The sequence below is a fragment of the Colletotrichum fioriniae genome (assembly GCF_027942845.1).
Source record: "Colletotrichum fioriniae strain IMI 355084 chromosome Unknown scaffold_7, whole genome shotgun sequence".
Lineage (NCBI taxonomy): Eukaryota > Fungi > Ascomycota > Sordariomycetes > Glomerellales > Glomerellaceae > Colletotrichum > Colletotrichum fioriniae.
The window spans coordinates 297,237-310,148 of NW_027076843.1; the positions used below are offsets into that span (position 1 = coordinate 297,237).

At 52.0% G+C, this 12,912-nt stretch overlaps 3 protein-coding genes across 3 annotated transcripts; 1 reads left to right on the forward strand and 2 right to left on the reverse strand.

Moving 5' to 3' along the window:
* Nucleotides 1-2,235: 2,235 nt before the first annotated feature.
* On the forward strand, nucleotides 2,236-5,791 carry N0V96_006278 (uncharacterized protein; the record flags this gene model as incomplete). The annotated part of the gene is made up of 2 exons (XM_053190866.2): nucleotides 2,236-2,329; nucleotides 2,376-5,791. The coding sequence occupies 2 exons, from the start codon at nucleotides 2,236-2,238 to the stop codon at nucleotides 5,789-5,791; spliced, it is 3,510 nt and encodes a 1,169-aa protein (XP_053051784.2).
* A 297-nt stretch (nucleotides 5,792-6,088) lies between these two features.
* N0V96_006279 (uncharacterized protein) lies at nucleotides 6,089-8,164 on the reverse strand (the record flags this gene model as incomplete). Its single annotated transcript, XM_053190865.2, has 1 exon — nucleotides 6,089-8,164. One exon carries the CDS (start codon nucleotides 8,162-8,164, stop codon nucleotides 6,089-6,091), a length of 2,076 nt encoding a protein of 691 aa, XP_053051783.2.
* A 1,941-nt stretch (nucleotides 8,165-10,105) lies between these two features.
* N0V96_006280 (uncharacterized protein) lies at nucleotides 10,106-10,498 on the reverse strand (the record flags this gene model as incomplete). The annotated part of the gene is made up of 1 exon (XM_053190864.1): nucleotides 10,106-10,498. One exon carries the CDS (start codon nucleotides 10,496-10,498, stop codon nucleotides 10,106-10,108), a length of 393 nt encoding a protein of 130 aa, XP_053051782.1.
* Between the last annotated feature and the right edge of the window lie 2,414 nt (nucleotides 10,499-12,912).

Below are 12,912 nucleotides of genomic sequence, written 5' to 3' on the forward strand. Positions count from 1 at the left end.
CGGACCGGAGAAGTTCGGTATGAGAAATGAGCGGCGCTGGTGAGTCGACTCTCTCCAAATAGGCTCGAGTATCAGATGATACCGTAGTAGAACTCCTGTTATCGACGACATCTAGGTCATTATCAGAAAAGGATCCGCTCTCGTAGCCCTCATCGTCCTCCTCATCATCGTTGTCCTCGTCTTCGGCATCTGATATTTCCGCTTGCCTCCCAGATCCGCACTCGGAGCTTGTGTCTGAGCCAACTCTTCGACCACCAAGGTATGTGCCTCGATCATTGTATTTTCTATGCATCGCCATTCTCCTGAGGAACGTGAGCGTACGATCACTGGTTCCATCCCCGGCCGAAGGACCTAGCCAGAATGTCACGCGCACAGCGCTTTCGAAGATTTGCCGCAAGAGTTTTGCTTGAGTGCTCTTCTCAGATGAATCTGCCTGGTCGACGCAGACTTCGTGAATCCATAGAGTGCGTGTGTCGGCAGTGCCGCGCAGAGAGAAAAGAAGAGACGCAATCTGTGATGAGATTGGGATGACTTTGGGGCTTACATTTAACGCGCAAGCTTGAACAGTCAGGTTTTCGGTTGCACCGGATGCCTCTTGCGCACAAGAGACGGCCTCGAAACTGGGAGACGACTCCAGCGAAACCTCTTGAAAAGAGCATGATAGGGGATCAAACAAGTCACCCGGATGGAGGGTAAGAAGTCGAATACAACCATGTTCTAGGCTCTGATGAATAGAAGACGTCGCCATATCATGAATCAGAGGCACACCAACTTGAAGACTGGCCTAGGAGCATGATCTTCCTCACAGTTGTGGGATAGGAATTCATTCTTCGTTGGGAGATGTATGAGATGTACTCGGTCAGCAGCCTTCAAATGGCTGCTGCCTGCACCAACAAGGGTCTTTCATCAGCCCCGGCGAAGAGTCAGACTTTGATCAAGAAGCCAGCGACGGTTTCAAAATTATCTCCTGTTACCGTTGAATGCAGTATCCATCAACGTGGCCAGTCTTTTGCAACACGCCAGCTCACTAGACACGCCCAGAGCACATCACGTTATCTCGAGTACATGCAAAACCAGTGAGAAGCGGCTCTTAATTTTCCCCACCTCCATTTTCCTCAACGGCCCCGGTGCTAATCATCAGCGCGGCGTCTTGCCGGAGTGAATCCGGGGTGCGGGGAAAATGGTGGTGTTGCCTACCCGACACCAAGCTGCATGAAGCGTGGCTGACTCACCAGCAGATACGTGGGATCCTCAATTCTTGAGCGCACCCGCCTCACTGCACTCATCCAAGACGGCCAGCATTCAGTATTCCGATGGCCAACGGAGATTTCAGCGAGGCTATAGTGTTGCTCTTCGGGGGAAAGCCTTGATATTCCGCGGACGGTCTCGGAACTGGCTATGATATTGCAATCATGCTTTGCCGGACACGCCGGCCGGCTTGTGGTCGGGAAGTTGACGTGGCGGGGTTCACAAGCCCGTTAGGGCTGAGGTGCAGGGGTGATACATGCGGATGAACTCTTTTCATTTATTTCCTCCGATAGGGGTTTACGGACCTTCAGCGTTACTGTGGATGTTGGGAAGAGCAATATTTCTGAACCATGGTTTTCTAGAAACTCTTTCAATGCCATTGATTGAACTGACGAGGGCTCATTGAGCTTTCACTGCGCTGAGGATGAGAGAGAGGTTGGATGCTGGTGTCACACCAGCGACGCTCATCTTTGGCCACTAGATGGGGTGCCAATGAGGCTTACTCATCTCGTGTCAATCAGCGAGTGATGTGTTTAGTTCACCTATCCGTACCGAAACTTGTGAGGGTAACTATTGTGGTCTTTGAAAGATCAGGAATGCAAAATCTGCATATCCATAATTCGAAAGACATGATTCTAGACTGAGTGATCTGCCCATCTCATCTAATCTCACATCATCTCACAGGCTCACCCCGTCCTACCTTTGAGATGAAGGCCCGTGCTTGTGCATGAATCCTGACTCGTCTCACCTTGAGGAGAGGCTTCTTAGAGGCCACCAGCTAGCTATTTTAGGTCTTATTACGCCGTAATCTTCCCTCCCCCTCTTGACCGAAAACGAGTACAAAGTCCACAAAAACACGGCATTAGCGCAAACTCTGTCGGCATTCTCTTGCCTGTAGTGCTGGATTCGCGCACACTATGAGTTCTGTACTGCGCGTAGATAGAGGCTAGATAGACGCGGCGAACTCCGCAATTACATCATTCTCCAATGAGACAAAACAAACCGCCCACCCTCGGCCCGGGCGAAAACTCAACCCAAAGTCATCGCAACACTCAGAGACAAGAAGTCAAGAGACCATTATGTTCGACTGATCTACGGGCACGACGACATAATCGAATAATCAATAGGTGCCCGCTCGTTCGCTCAAAGGGCCGATGATTCCGTAAACGGTAACGCAAAAACGACTGGAACCATGGCATCCGACGAACAGAAGCCGGACGCCGACCGGTACACCGAGGCTCAATCCCCAGAGACTGAGACTCACCCGGATGGCGTCCCGGCGCGGTCACCGACGACTGCAAGTAAAGCGACAAAGAAACCGGCGCCGAAGCCGGGCCTGGCGACGAGATTGGGCCTCGATGCGCCGACGCTCATCATGATGTTCAAGGGCTCATTACCGCCGCTGATCGGCATCGCCATCTACCAATCCACGCCTGTAGCACAGTACTTCACAACATTGGGCTATCTCGTGCCAATCATCTCAGTGCTTGCGCTCGCCATTCTCCCCAGAGGGAAATACCTCCAGAACCTCGTCCTCAATGTCACCGGAATATGCATCGGCGGCGCCTTGTCGATGCTGGCACTGTGGTCCGGCGTGCAGGCGCGAAGGAACACTGCTTCCGCCGAGGAGCTGGCCACCGGATTGCCCATCTACAACTCAAGTCAGTCTGCTGTCTGCGGCGTCTGGCTCTTCTTCAACATTTGGATTTCAAATACTCTGAGAGCCAAATACCCGGCGATGAACCTGCCTGTCATGATCTACTCCATCTTTATGAACGTAGCCTGCACCTTTGGCCCGCTCATGGTGACGACCGCAGCCGCTGAGTCGCTTGTGAAGCGACTTACCGTGGCAATGCTTTGCGCAATGGGAATCGCTACCGGTGTCTCACTTTTTGTTTTCCCCGTCTCCAGCAGAAAGGTGGTGAGCGGTGAATTCAAGGGTGCCATCGGCCTTGTTCGCAAGTCCATCGCCCTCCAGCTCAATTACTTGAAGACGCTATCGAGCCCTGACATGCTCGAGCGTCACCAGACGAAGAGCAGCAACGTGTTCAAGAAGAACAAGAAGCAGAAGAAGCCCGAGATGACGAAGGAGACGAAGGCCGCGGGTGAACTCAAGGCCACGGCTTTGGTAATTTCAGCCCTGTTTGGAAAGATGCACGGAGACATCCTCTTCGCCAAGAGGGATATCGCTTACGGCAAGCTCAACTCCAAGGATATCGGTGAAATCTTCAACCGCCTGCGAAGTATCATGATCCCATTGAACGGCATCAGCACAATCGTCGACATTTTCCGCCGAGCCTCCGAAAAGCACGGGTGGGGGGTCAACGATGGTAACGGCGACTCTGACGCGGAGAAGGAACGGGAAAAGAAAGTCTGGAACGATATCATGCTCCAATTGCTGGAGCCGTTCGAAATCCTTACGGAAGCGATGGACCAGGGACTAGATCATGTCGGTATCGTCCTCGAACTTACACCGAAGCCGAAGAAGACCAAGGGCGCCGATGTGGAGATGGATGCTGGTGCCAAGGCGACCTCGAAGCCAGGCGAAGCCGGGTTTGCTGAAGTCCTCGCCGCGAGGGTGCAGGACTTCAACGACAAGAAGGGAGAGCTGCTCAAGAACTGGTTGAAGGAGAGGCAGCTCGCAACGGAGCAGGAACGTCAAGATCTTCACCTCAAGAAGCTCGAGACCAGGATGCGGGAGCGCGATCAGACGCAGCTTTATGTGATGCTGTACATGGAGAAGCTCATGCTCGCCCTCGGCGAAGCGGTGCAGGATCTGGTCATGTTCGCAGACTCAAAGGTGGCTGACGGCACGATGGCAAAGAAGCGCTTGATTGTCCCTTCTCAGAAGCGTCTCAAGAAATGGTTCAAGGGTATCTGCAGCACCGAGGACGCTTCCCCCGAACAGACACCGGATATCGCGGAGATGGGCGCGAACATTGTCTACGCCGGTGATGGGTACAACAAGAAGAAGGACCCCGAACATCTTCCTGCACACGGCCTCTGGCAATACTTTGGAAACTGGGTGAGGGCATTTTCTGGGTTTGTCGGATCAGGTGAATCGCTGTTTGGCTTTCGTGTCGCCATTGCTACTATGACAGTCGGCATCATGGCTTTCCTACAGAGCACCCAGACGTTCTTCACTGAGCAACGCTTGGTTTGGGCCATGATCATGATTGCCATCGGCATGACCATCACGGCCGGCCAGTCCATCTTTGGCTTCGTATGTCGAGTCGGTGGAACTTGTGTTGCTGTTATCTTCTCCTACATCATCTGGTATATCGTTGTCGAGCGCACTGCCGGAGTCATCGTCTTCCTCTGGTTGTTCATCTTCATCGAGCAGTACTTCGTTTTGAAGTACCCGCGGTTTATGCCTGTATGGCTTATCACCATCATTACCCAAGTTCTCATCATCGGGTATGAGCTGCAGGTTCAAAAAATCGGAGAAAAGGCGGCGGCCGCCACGGGACAACCGTACTATCCTACCTATCTCCTGGCACCCTATCGTCTTGCCTGTGTTGCGGCCGGTTGCTTCATCGCGTTCATCTGGACCATCTTCCCGGCTCCCATCACCGACAGGCGCTGGCTGCGACGGGATCTCAGTGCCTCGCTCTATTTATTGGCCAACTACTTCAGCGTCGTGACTGAGACGATCAAGGCGACGATGGAGGAGACTCACGGTGATATCAAGAAGCCTGGCACACCTGCTCACAAGATGGAGAAGGAAAGGCGTCGCATTCTAGGCAAGCTGCTACTGCTGCTCCCTAGCTTGGATCAGCATGCGCAATGGCAGAAATGGGAACCCGATATTGGCGGCAAATTCCCTAGAGCCACCTACGAGGACATCATCAGACGGTCTACCAGCACCATGCGTTACCTGACACTGATAGCCTACACCATCACATGGAAGCCGCGTGACAGACCGGCAACGCCCTCGTCCGACAGCGACCGGGCTTGGCTGCGCGCCCTCAATCAGGTCCTTGCGGGGATTGAGCCGACGCAACATACCATTCTCTCCACGCTCACGCTCCTATCCAACTCTCTACTATCGGGCCAGTCGCTACCGCCCTTCATGCAACTTCCGAGACCCAATGAGCTCACTCGCAAGCTCCTCCACCTCAAAGGCCCCGAACCAGAGCCGCGGACCATGCAAAGAAGGGGCAGTGAGCTCGAGCACAGGCTCGTCACGGTGCACACCCGAACAGGATCCGAGGTGCGCCCCTCAGGTCGGAAGCCCAGCGTGGTGGAGTCGCCGACGAGCGATACTTCAACGATTGCCAGTATGGCCGAGTTATCGGAGATAGTTAGCCCACTCGGCAGCGGTAGTATTCTCGACGTGAGGAACGTGGAGCAACACGGATATACTGAGTTCGCGGTGCTGCAGGTTTGCAGCTCGCTTGTGTGCGATGACTTGGAGGGCCTAGTGCGATCTGTGAGCAGTTTGGTTGGTGTTGTGGACTTCAGCTTCAGGATCAACCCGAGCGAGGCGACGTTGACGAGCAGTGATGAGGAGGATGCTAGAGGAAAAGGCAAGCGAGATTAACATAATACCCACGACCTAGGTTGAGACTAAGGAGATAATACCAAAAGGCGAATTGAGCGAGAAGTAATAAGGCCTGTCACCACCACGATTGAGATGGACCTTGTGATGTTCTCACACACGTTATGAATCATAGCCACTTAGCAAAGCGAGGTAATTGAATTGTAAGTATGATATTATTAGCATCAAATTAATGACCATTCCACAAATTAGAATCGGTCACGTCTACGGAGTTTACAAAGAAAATAGTCGTTGCCAGGTCGAAATTTTATGCCCACGATCCTGCCAACGATCACCATGTCAGTTCTCATAGCAGATGACACCGCTACCGCTACTATTCACCCGATGACCCGACTTGCGAGTGGTACTCGTCGTAGTAGTCTTCGTGCCAGACCGCGAGCTCATTTCATGCATTTGCGCGCTGATCCTCTCCTCCAACCTCTCCATCGCCCTGCACTTCTCCTCGAACCTCACCACAGCCTCGTCGCGCTCGCGATCCGCCGTGTTGCGCGCAGTAATGGCCGTCTCCTTCTGCTCCCTCGCCTCTCGGAGCATGGTGCGCATAGCCGAAATCTCGTACTCGTAGCTGGAGCTTCCCTCCTCGATCTCGGTGATGCTCTCGTAGGCCTCCTCGTACTTGACCTCCCACTCGTGGCACTTGGCCTTGAGCGCGCCACACCTGCTGTTGAGCGTCTCAACCTCGATCTTGAGCACTGCCGAGGCGGACTGATGACTCTCAATCTCGATCTGGAGCTTCTCGATCTGCTTCCTGCAGTCGCTCAGGTCGCAGTCGAGACGCTCGATGCGTTCCGTCTTCGTGTGGATCTCCTCTTGCGACTTCTTGAGAATGGTCTCGGTATGGCTGAGGGTCTCCTGCACGAGCAGAAGCTGACGGTGGTTCTCGTTGGCGCGACCAACGGCACGCTCGCCCTCGTCCTTGAGGCGCTTCTTCTCGATGATGAGAATACGAAGCTCTTCCGTCTTCTTGGTGATGGTTTCCCGCAGTTCGGTGCGTGTAATCTCGATGCGGGAGATCTCTTCGCGCAGGGAAATGATCTCGCGGTCGCAGTGCTCCCACTTGAGTTTCCACTTGCCGCAGTTGTCTTCGGCCGCTTCCCACCTGCAGTGCTCTTCCTCAAGCTCGCGCTTGAGTCTGATGATGGACTGCTCGAGCTCTTCCTTTTCGTTCCGGATCTTGATGATGATCTCCTCCTTCTCGTTCTTGATTCTGGTGATGGCTTCCTCCTTCTCACTCTTGACCTTGGTGATGGCCTCCTCCTTCTCATTCTTGACTCTGATGACAGTTTCCTGCTGCTCCTTTACCTCAGACTTCTTCTTCTCGTACAGCTCTTCTGTCTCCTTGTACTTCCGCTTCAGCTCATCATACTTGTGGTCGCACTTGCGGATGTGGTCCTCAAGCTCGCCCCGCCTGTGGAGCCACTCGTGCTTCTCCTCCTTAAGTATCAGATGGCTCTTCCTGATGTCCACAAGCTCTTTATAAGTCGAGTCGAACTTGGTGGTAATCTCCTCGTGCTTGGAGGTCAGCTCGGTGAGCTTCAGGTCCATGTCCGCACGCTCGCCTCGCAGCTTGCCACACTGATCATCAAGGTCGGCGCGGGCAGCTGTGGTGGCCACCAAGGTGAGCCTCGTCTGCTCCGACGTCTTCTTCAGCTCTTCGTGTTCTTTCTTGATGTAGGTGTAGGTATCCTTGGCCTCGGCAATCTCGTGTCGGAGGGTCTTGCACTCATTGTCTCGTGCAGATAGCTCCAGCTTGAACTTAGAAGCGCTGTTGATGGCTACATTGAGCTCCAGGCGCACCTTGACAAGCTCCTGCTTGTGGCCCTCCCGCTCGTGGTTGTGATGACTATGCTCCCTCTCCTTGCGCTCCATGACCTCGGTCAACTCCTCGTAGCGCTCAGTCATGCGATGCATCTCAGAGTAGACAGACTCGCGCTCGGTGATGATCTTGCTCCAGACTTCGCGCAACGACATGCTTCGCCTCGACATGCTAGACATGAGTTCCGTGAGCGCTGCGAACTCAAGCTCTGCCTGGCGAGTGAGCTCCTTCGACACCTCGGAACTGAAGCTGGAGCTGTGGGAGCTTGAATGAAACTCATTGCTGTAGGAACGACGGCTGACACGGCGCTTGGTAGTATACGCGCTCCTGACGGACCCAGTAGGGCTACTAGTGCGAGGGGATGTTGCGGATGGGTAAGACGGGAGAAGACGAGGTCGGCTTCGCTCGTTGATGCTGAGACCCGACATCTCGCTCGTTAGCAAATCCGATTCGCCCGGAGTGATCGGCGTCGGGATGTCAATGTCCACTCCCAAGTGAGTCTGGGAGTGGTCGTGATTGTGGTCGTGAGTGGTCGCCATGTTGCTGTGTAGTCCAAAATGTGAAGCAAGAGTAGAGTCCAAAGATAGGTAGAAGCCCTCGGCCATGGGGTAAGGGAAATATCAACAAATTTGACAAGCCGCATTTGTGCAGGCGACAACGCACATGCGACGCCGGACTTTTAAGGCCTTGAACTCACCGGACAAGCTCGTCCGTCACCTCGGCTCCAGCTATTCTCAAAGAATGGTCATCAACACCGCTCGTATGGACATGATCAGCACAATTTTCGTTCCTAGGAGGCTGAGACAGAGCTGAAGTATGGCTGATTTCCAAAAGCAGCACAGAAACAACTAGTAAGATCCCAATCTCTGTCCATTTCCTCCCGAAGAAGCCCTCCGGCAAATTCGATGGCTTGTGATGGCGATGAAGCAACATTCACAGCTTCGTGATCTGCAGGGTAGTCTGAGACCTGATGTGCTTGTTGAGAGAGGCTAGGCGATGTCGGTAAACACCAGGGTCTCCATGCTTGCATCCCTAGCTGTCGTAGCTGAGCCAGCCACAGGCAGCCCTCCCGCGTCGGCCGAAGGGTGTAAATGAGTCCGATTGGCTTTTGTGTAAAGGTCTTAAAATGGCAAAGGAGGTGAACTCGAGACAAATCCCGCGCGCAGGGTAAAGGTTGCCTCAAATGGAATGGTCCTTATCTCTCTCACGTTAACCCATAAACTCCTCGCTTAGAATGGGGACAAATCTACTAGGCCATATGGCCGAAAGCGGTCATATCTTCCCCCGCGTGGAGTTCAATTCGACTTTGAGAACCACTGCCGGGGTTGCTGGTGTCTCCCCGCAGAAGACTCACTACTAAGGTATCTAAGGCAGAGACACGCCCGTTTCTCGCCCAATTATCACTCGGCTCGGGCAAAGGTAGACTGCTGTTGACTGTTAAATGTGGAGTCATCGGTACCGATGGTCAAGTTCCAATAAGTTCATCTCAGACTCCGACTGCATTCAGCTCACAGTCCCGACAGCTTGTGTGAAACATTTTGACTTAGCACAGCGGAGCATCTTCGACATACAGCATTCTCCGAGCCCCTTAGTTCCCAAGGAAAATAAGATCAGCATACGTGATGACCATAATCTCGAATGCGCAATCTCTGTCGCGTTACTTACGCCAAGACTCAATTGTCAGACAGCGATCATCGCGTTCTTGACTGGAGCCAGTGAAGCAAAATGAAAGCCAAGTCTTCGAGACATAATACCCCAAAAGTCCAGGGTGTCTCGGTACAGTGTGTTTTTATATCTGTCAGAAGTCTCTGGACACCTTTAGTCTACGAATCTTGGCGCAGCAGATGAGATTGGCAACCCGAGAAGATGGCGCCTCCTTTCCACCGGTGCAAACTGGCTGGATGCACGATAAGCCGATCGGCTCTGTGAAGTTTGTCTGCCGCAACTGCCTTACGTTGAGAACATTGCTTGGTGCTTTTTTAATTGTATGCGTTCAAGCTGCAGAGGACCCTGCAGTATGGGTGTTGGAGAGGATGGGCGCTGACCGGATCACTGCGGGAGTGATATGGACTACATCCTTCCGTGAGACAACAGCTGAAAGTTAGCTGGCCACTGACATAGACGCCACAAATGTCAACACCAAACTTTTTCCGGCCAGAGTCCTCATGTGCTCTTGGAGCTAGCGTCTGGGCAACATCTGTTGATAAAATGTAGCTTTCTCAAAGCTCTCGCTAATCCCAAGTTACGAACTCCATTGCTCTCGATAAGTGGACAAATGACCCAGGAGTGAGAGATACGGTGGGTCTGTAAGGAACAATCACGACCATAGGCAGATATCTTTATGATCAAAAGTGTCTCATTAATGATTGAAATTATTCAAGTGCTGCCTCGTTGTTGTAAAGACCGCTAGGTATTCATCTGGAAAGTTTTGGGAGCACTCTCCATCCATCAACCACCTCTTTCTTCGTGGATGTCGGCACTCATGCCTTATCGCACTTGAGTTTCCAGCTGCTCTGTGGTGAACAGACGACCGCACCATTGTACTTCAGATTTGTCCTCGCCTGGCTACTTCGTGCGTGGTTGTACGTGATCCAAATACCATTCTGCGCAATGTCCCTGCCATCTGTCGATCTGCAGACCGTGTTGACCTCGTTCCACCATCCGGCCTTGAGTTGCAGCTCATCTCTGCGGTTCTCCATGGCCCACTTGAGGTCTCCGAAGCCGAGGTCATTTCCAGTCCAGAGACCGGAGCACAAGAGACGCTGGGCCTTGGTTGTTGCACCAACATCGGCAGGCGCAGGCTCAGCAACTGCTTCCGGTGTAGGTGCGGCGATAGCGCTGGCCGCGAGGAAGAGGATGGCTTGGAACTTCATTTTTGTCGTCTTGGTGCCTTATGGGTCTGTTCTTATAGAGAGAGATCTTGGCATGGATTTTAAGGGAGATGAGGAGCTGATTTCTGACTGATGTACGATGTTGTGGGAGGCTTGAATAGCCTGAACGACAAAGAGTTGCTGACCTGGTAATCAGAGATGGCAGGCCAAACTGTCGACTCAAATACTCGCACACGATGACTTCAAGGCAACTGCCTGGCCATGGTAATTTCCATCGATAGTATCCAAGAACACGCTATGCCTCACATGTTGTACATGACTTGTACCGGCGGGTCGACGTTCAATGCAATTGAGTCCCTGATTTGCTCAGATCTCCGTAAAAATCTACTAAAGCGAAGCATCCCACCGGTGAACGGATACCGGCAGGATAAATTTCGCGAACGATGATCAACAGCTTGGTTGGGTGTCCTCAATCTCATCGGCCATCCCGTACACAAGAAAATCACGGAGTAGTCCGCGTATTCGGGTACACATGATTCAGTACAAGAGAAGCCAAAGGTCCAGAGCTCTACCAAGTGTTGTTCTTGTTGTAACTGGAAGCCGGAACAGGGCCATCCGAAAGCGAGTTTTTCGGCTCCGAACCTCTGTAAACTGGAACTCGGGCCAACGAACAGTCCGCTGGTACGATTAAGCCGCTTGAACCACGCAAGGTTTGTAAAGCTTAAATAATTAAACACCGCTGCAATCTTCGCTAGCTGGTCGTATCACACGCGAAACGATTGGAGCGTATTGAGGAAGATAAATTCAGGATAAACGATCTGTTGACCGAGACGGAGCCATCCTGAGAAATCGGCTTGTTTTTCCACGCTCGGGCTGTGTGTGTATCCTCCGCCTAACAAACACTAAAGACGTTCTTTGGACCTTCACTTCAAAAAAAATATCAACGTCATAATATGGAACATCACAACCCGCCGACTCGCGCCAATATTGATTCACCTCTGGCTGGATCGTTGAAATTTAGTTGGGCAGATATTTAATAAGAGAGAGACGGAAACTCTCGTCTCGCGATTCTGAAAAATCACTTCTGCTCAGGCTAGCGACGGGAAATTCATACAATCGGGTACCACAACACATGCTGTAGACGACTTTAAAAACCAAGGCGGGCGGCTTCTACCAAACTTCATCTTTTCCAGCCGCTTAAGTGAATTGAAGCATCTTTGTATGGTACGGGAGCATGTCATATCAAAGGCGACGTGGCCGACCTTGGATAGACTATAGTGTCACGAAGGCGGTTGTTCTTTAGAGTTCTCAAAACACAAGCTTTGTGACCCGTATATTTATACCTGTACAGTACGTGTGCTTCTCCGCGCTTCACCGTTTATAGTTGCTATGTCCCTAGAACTGCAACCTCCCGTATGGTAGTACCCTAGCTGTGGCTTGCCTTGGTCTACTGCTGTTCTAACTACATCGACCTCATCTCCTGTTGATTGAGCTGCTCAGAACTTCTATCAGCACACTTAGTCTAGCCTAGTACGGTGAGGTGAGCTGTTGGTATATGGATTGATAATGCATCTCAAACAGTCGTATGACCAATGAAGACGTAAGTTCAGCACCTCATAATAACATCTCACCATTGCGTACCAAGGTTAGAGTATTATCTCTACCAACTAGACAATACACTGCTTGCTATCTTAGACCTTTTGCCTTTCTCTTAGAGCCTTGACTGAGCCTCCTCTGCTAGGCATCCCTTAACGCAGTTCAAGGCTTGCTGTACGTGTAGTTCATAAGCGTACATGGTTGCCTAGGAACTCCTCTTATCGCGGAATCGAGTTCCATATTGGACAGGACATATTACCGACACATTATATTTTTACTCTCTCACTAAGACTCCAAGCCGTTTCGAATATCCATTATGTTCAGGGACGATCCTCCGCACGGCGTCTTGATCTTTTGCCACAATGGCCACCGCCACAACAAAACCGGAAACCTGGGCGGCAATCACGTTGTCGTCCTTAACGTCTCCACAGAAATTCTGGGAGGCGTAGTCTGGCATCGCATAGAATTTGCAACCGTTCTCCTCAAAAACCTGTTAGCCATGGTCGGAATACAGCCAGTCTCCCAGGACAAGCATCGTATGGATTTGCATAATTGTTTGCTTTCGGTGCAAGCGGCTATCAATGAGCCACAACTTTGAAGCTTTACGTCCCCTCAGACTCCTTGAGGCTTGCACCAACGAGTCATACTCATCGAAAGCCCTATGAACGACAGTTGTTGTCTGAAGCGGTGTCTGGTATGTTGGTGGGGAGAATTCCATTCTGTGATCCTTTCGTACCAGAGGGGTTGGCCTGAACAATGCCGAAATCTGCCCTTGTTTCCTCACTTTCATGCTAGAAGACCAACTTCAATACAGGGTTTCATGCCGGAACGGAGACCTGCAATATGCCGCGACGTAAACA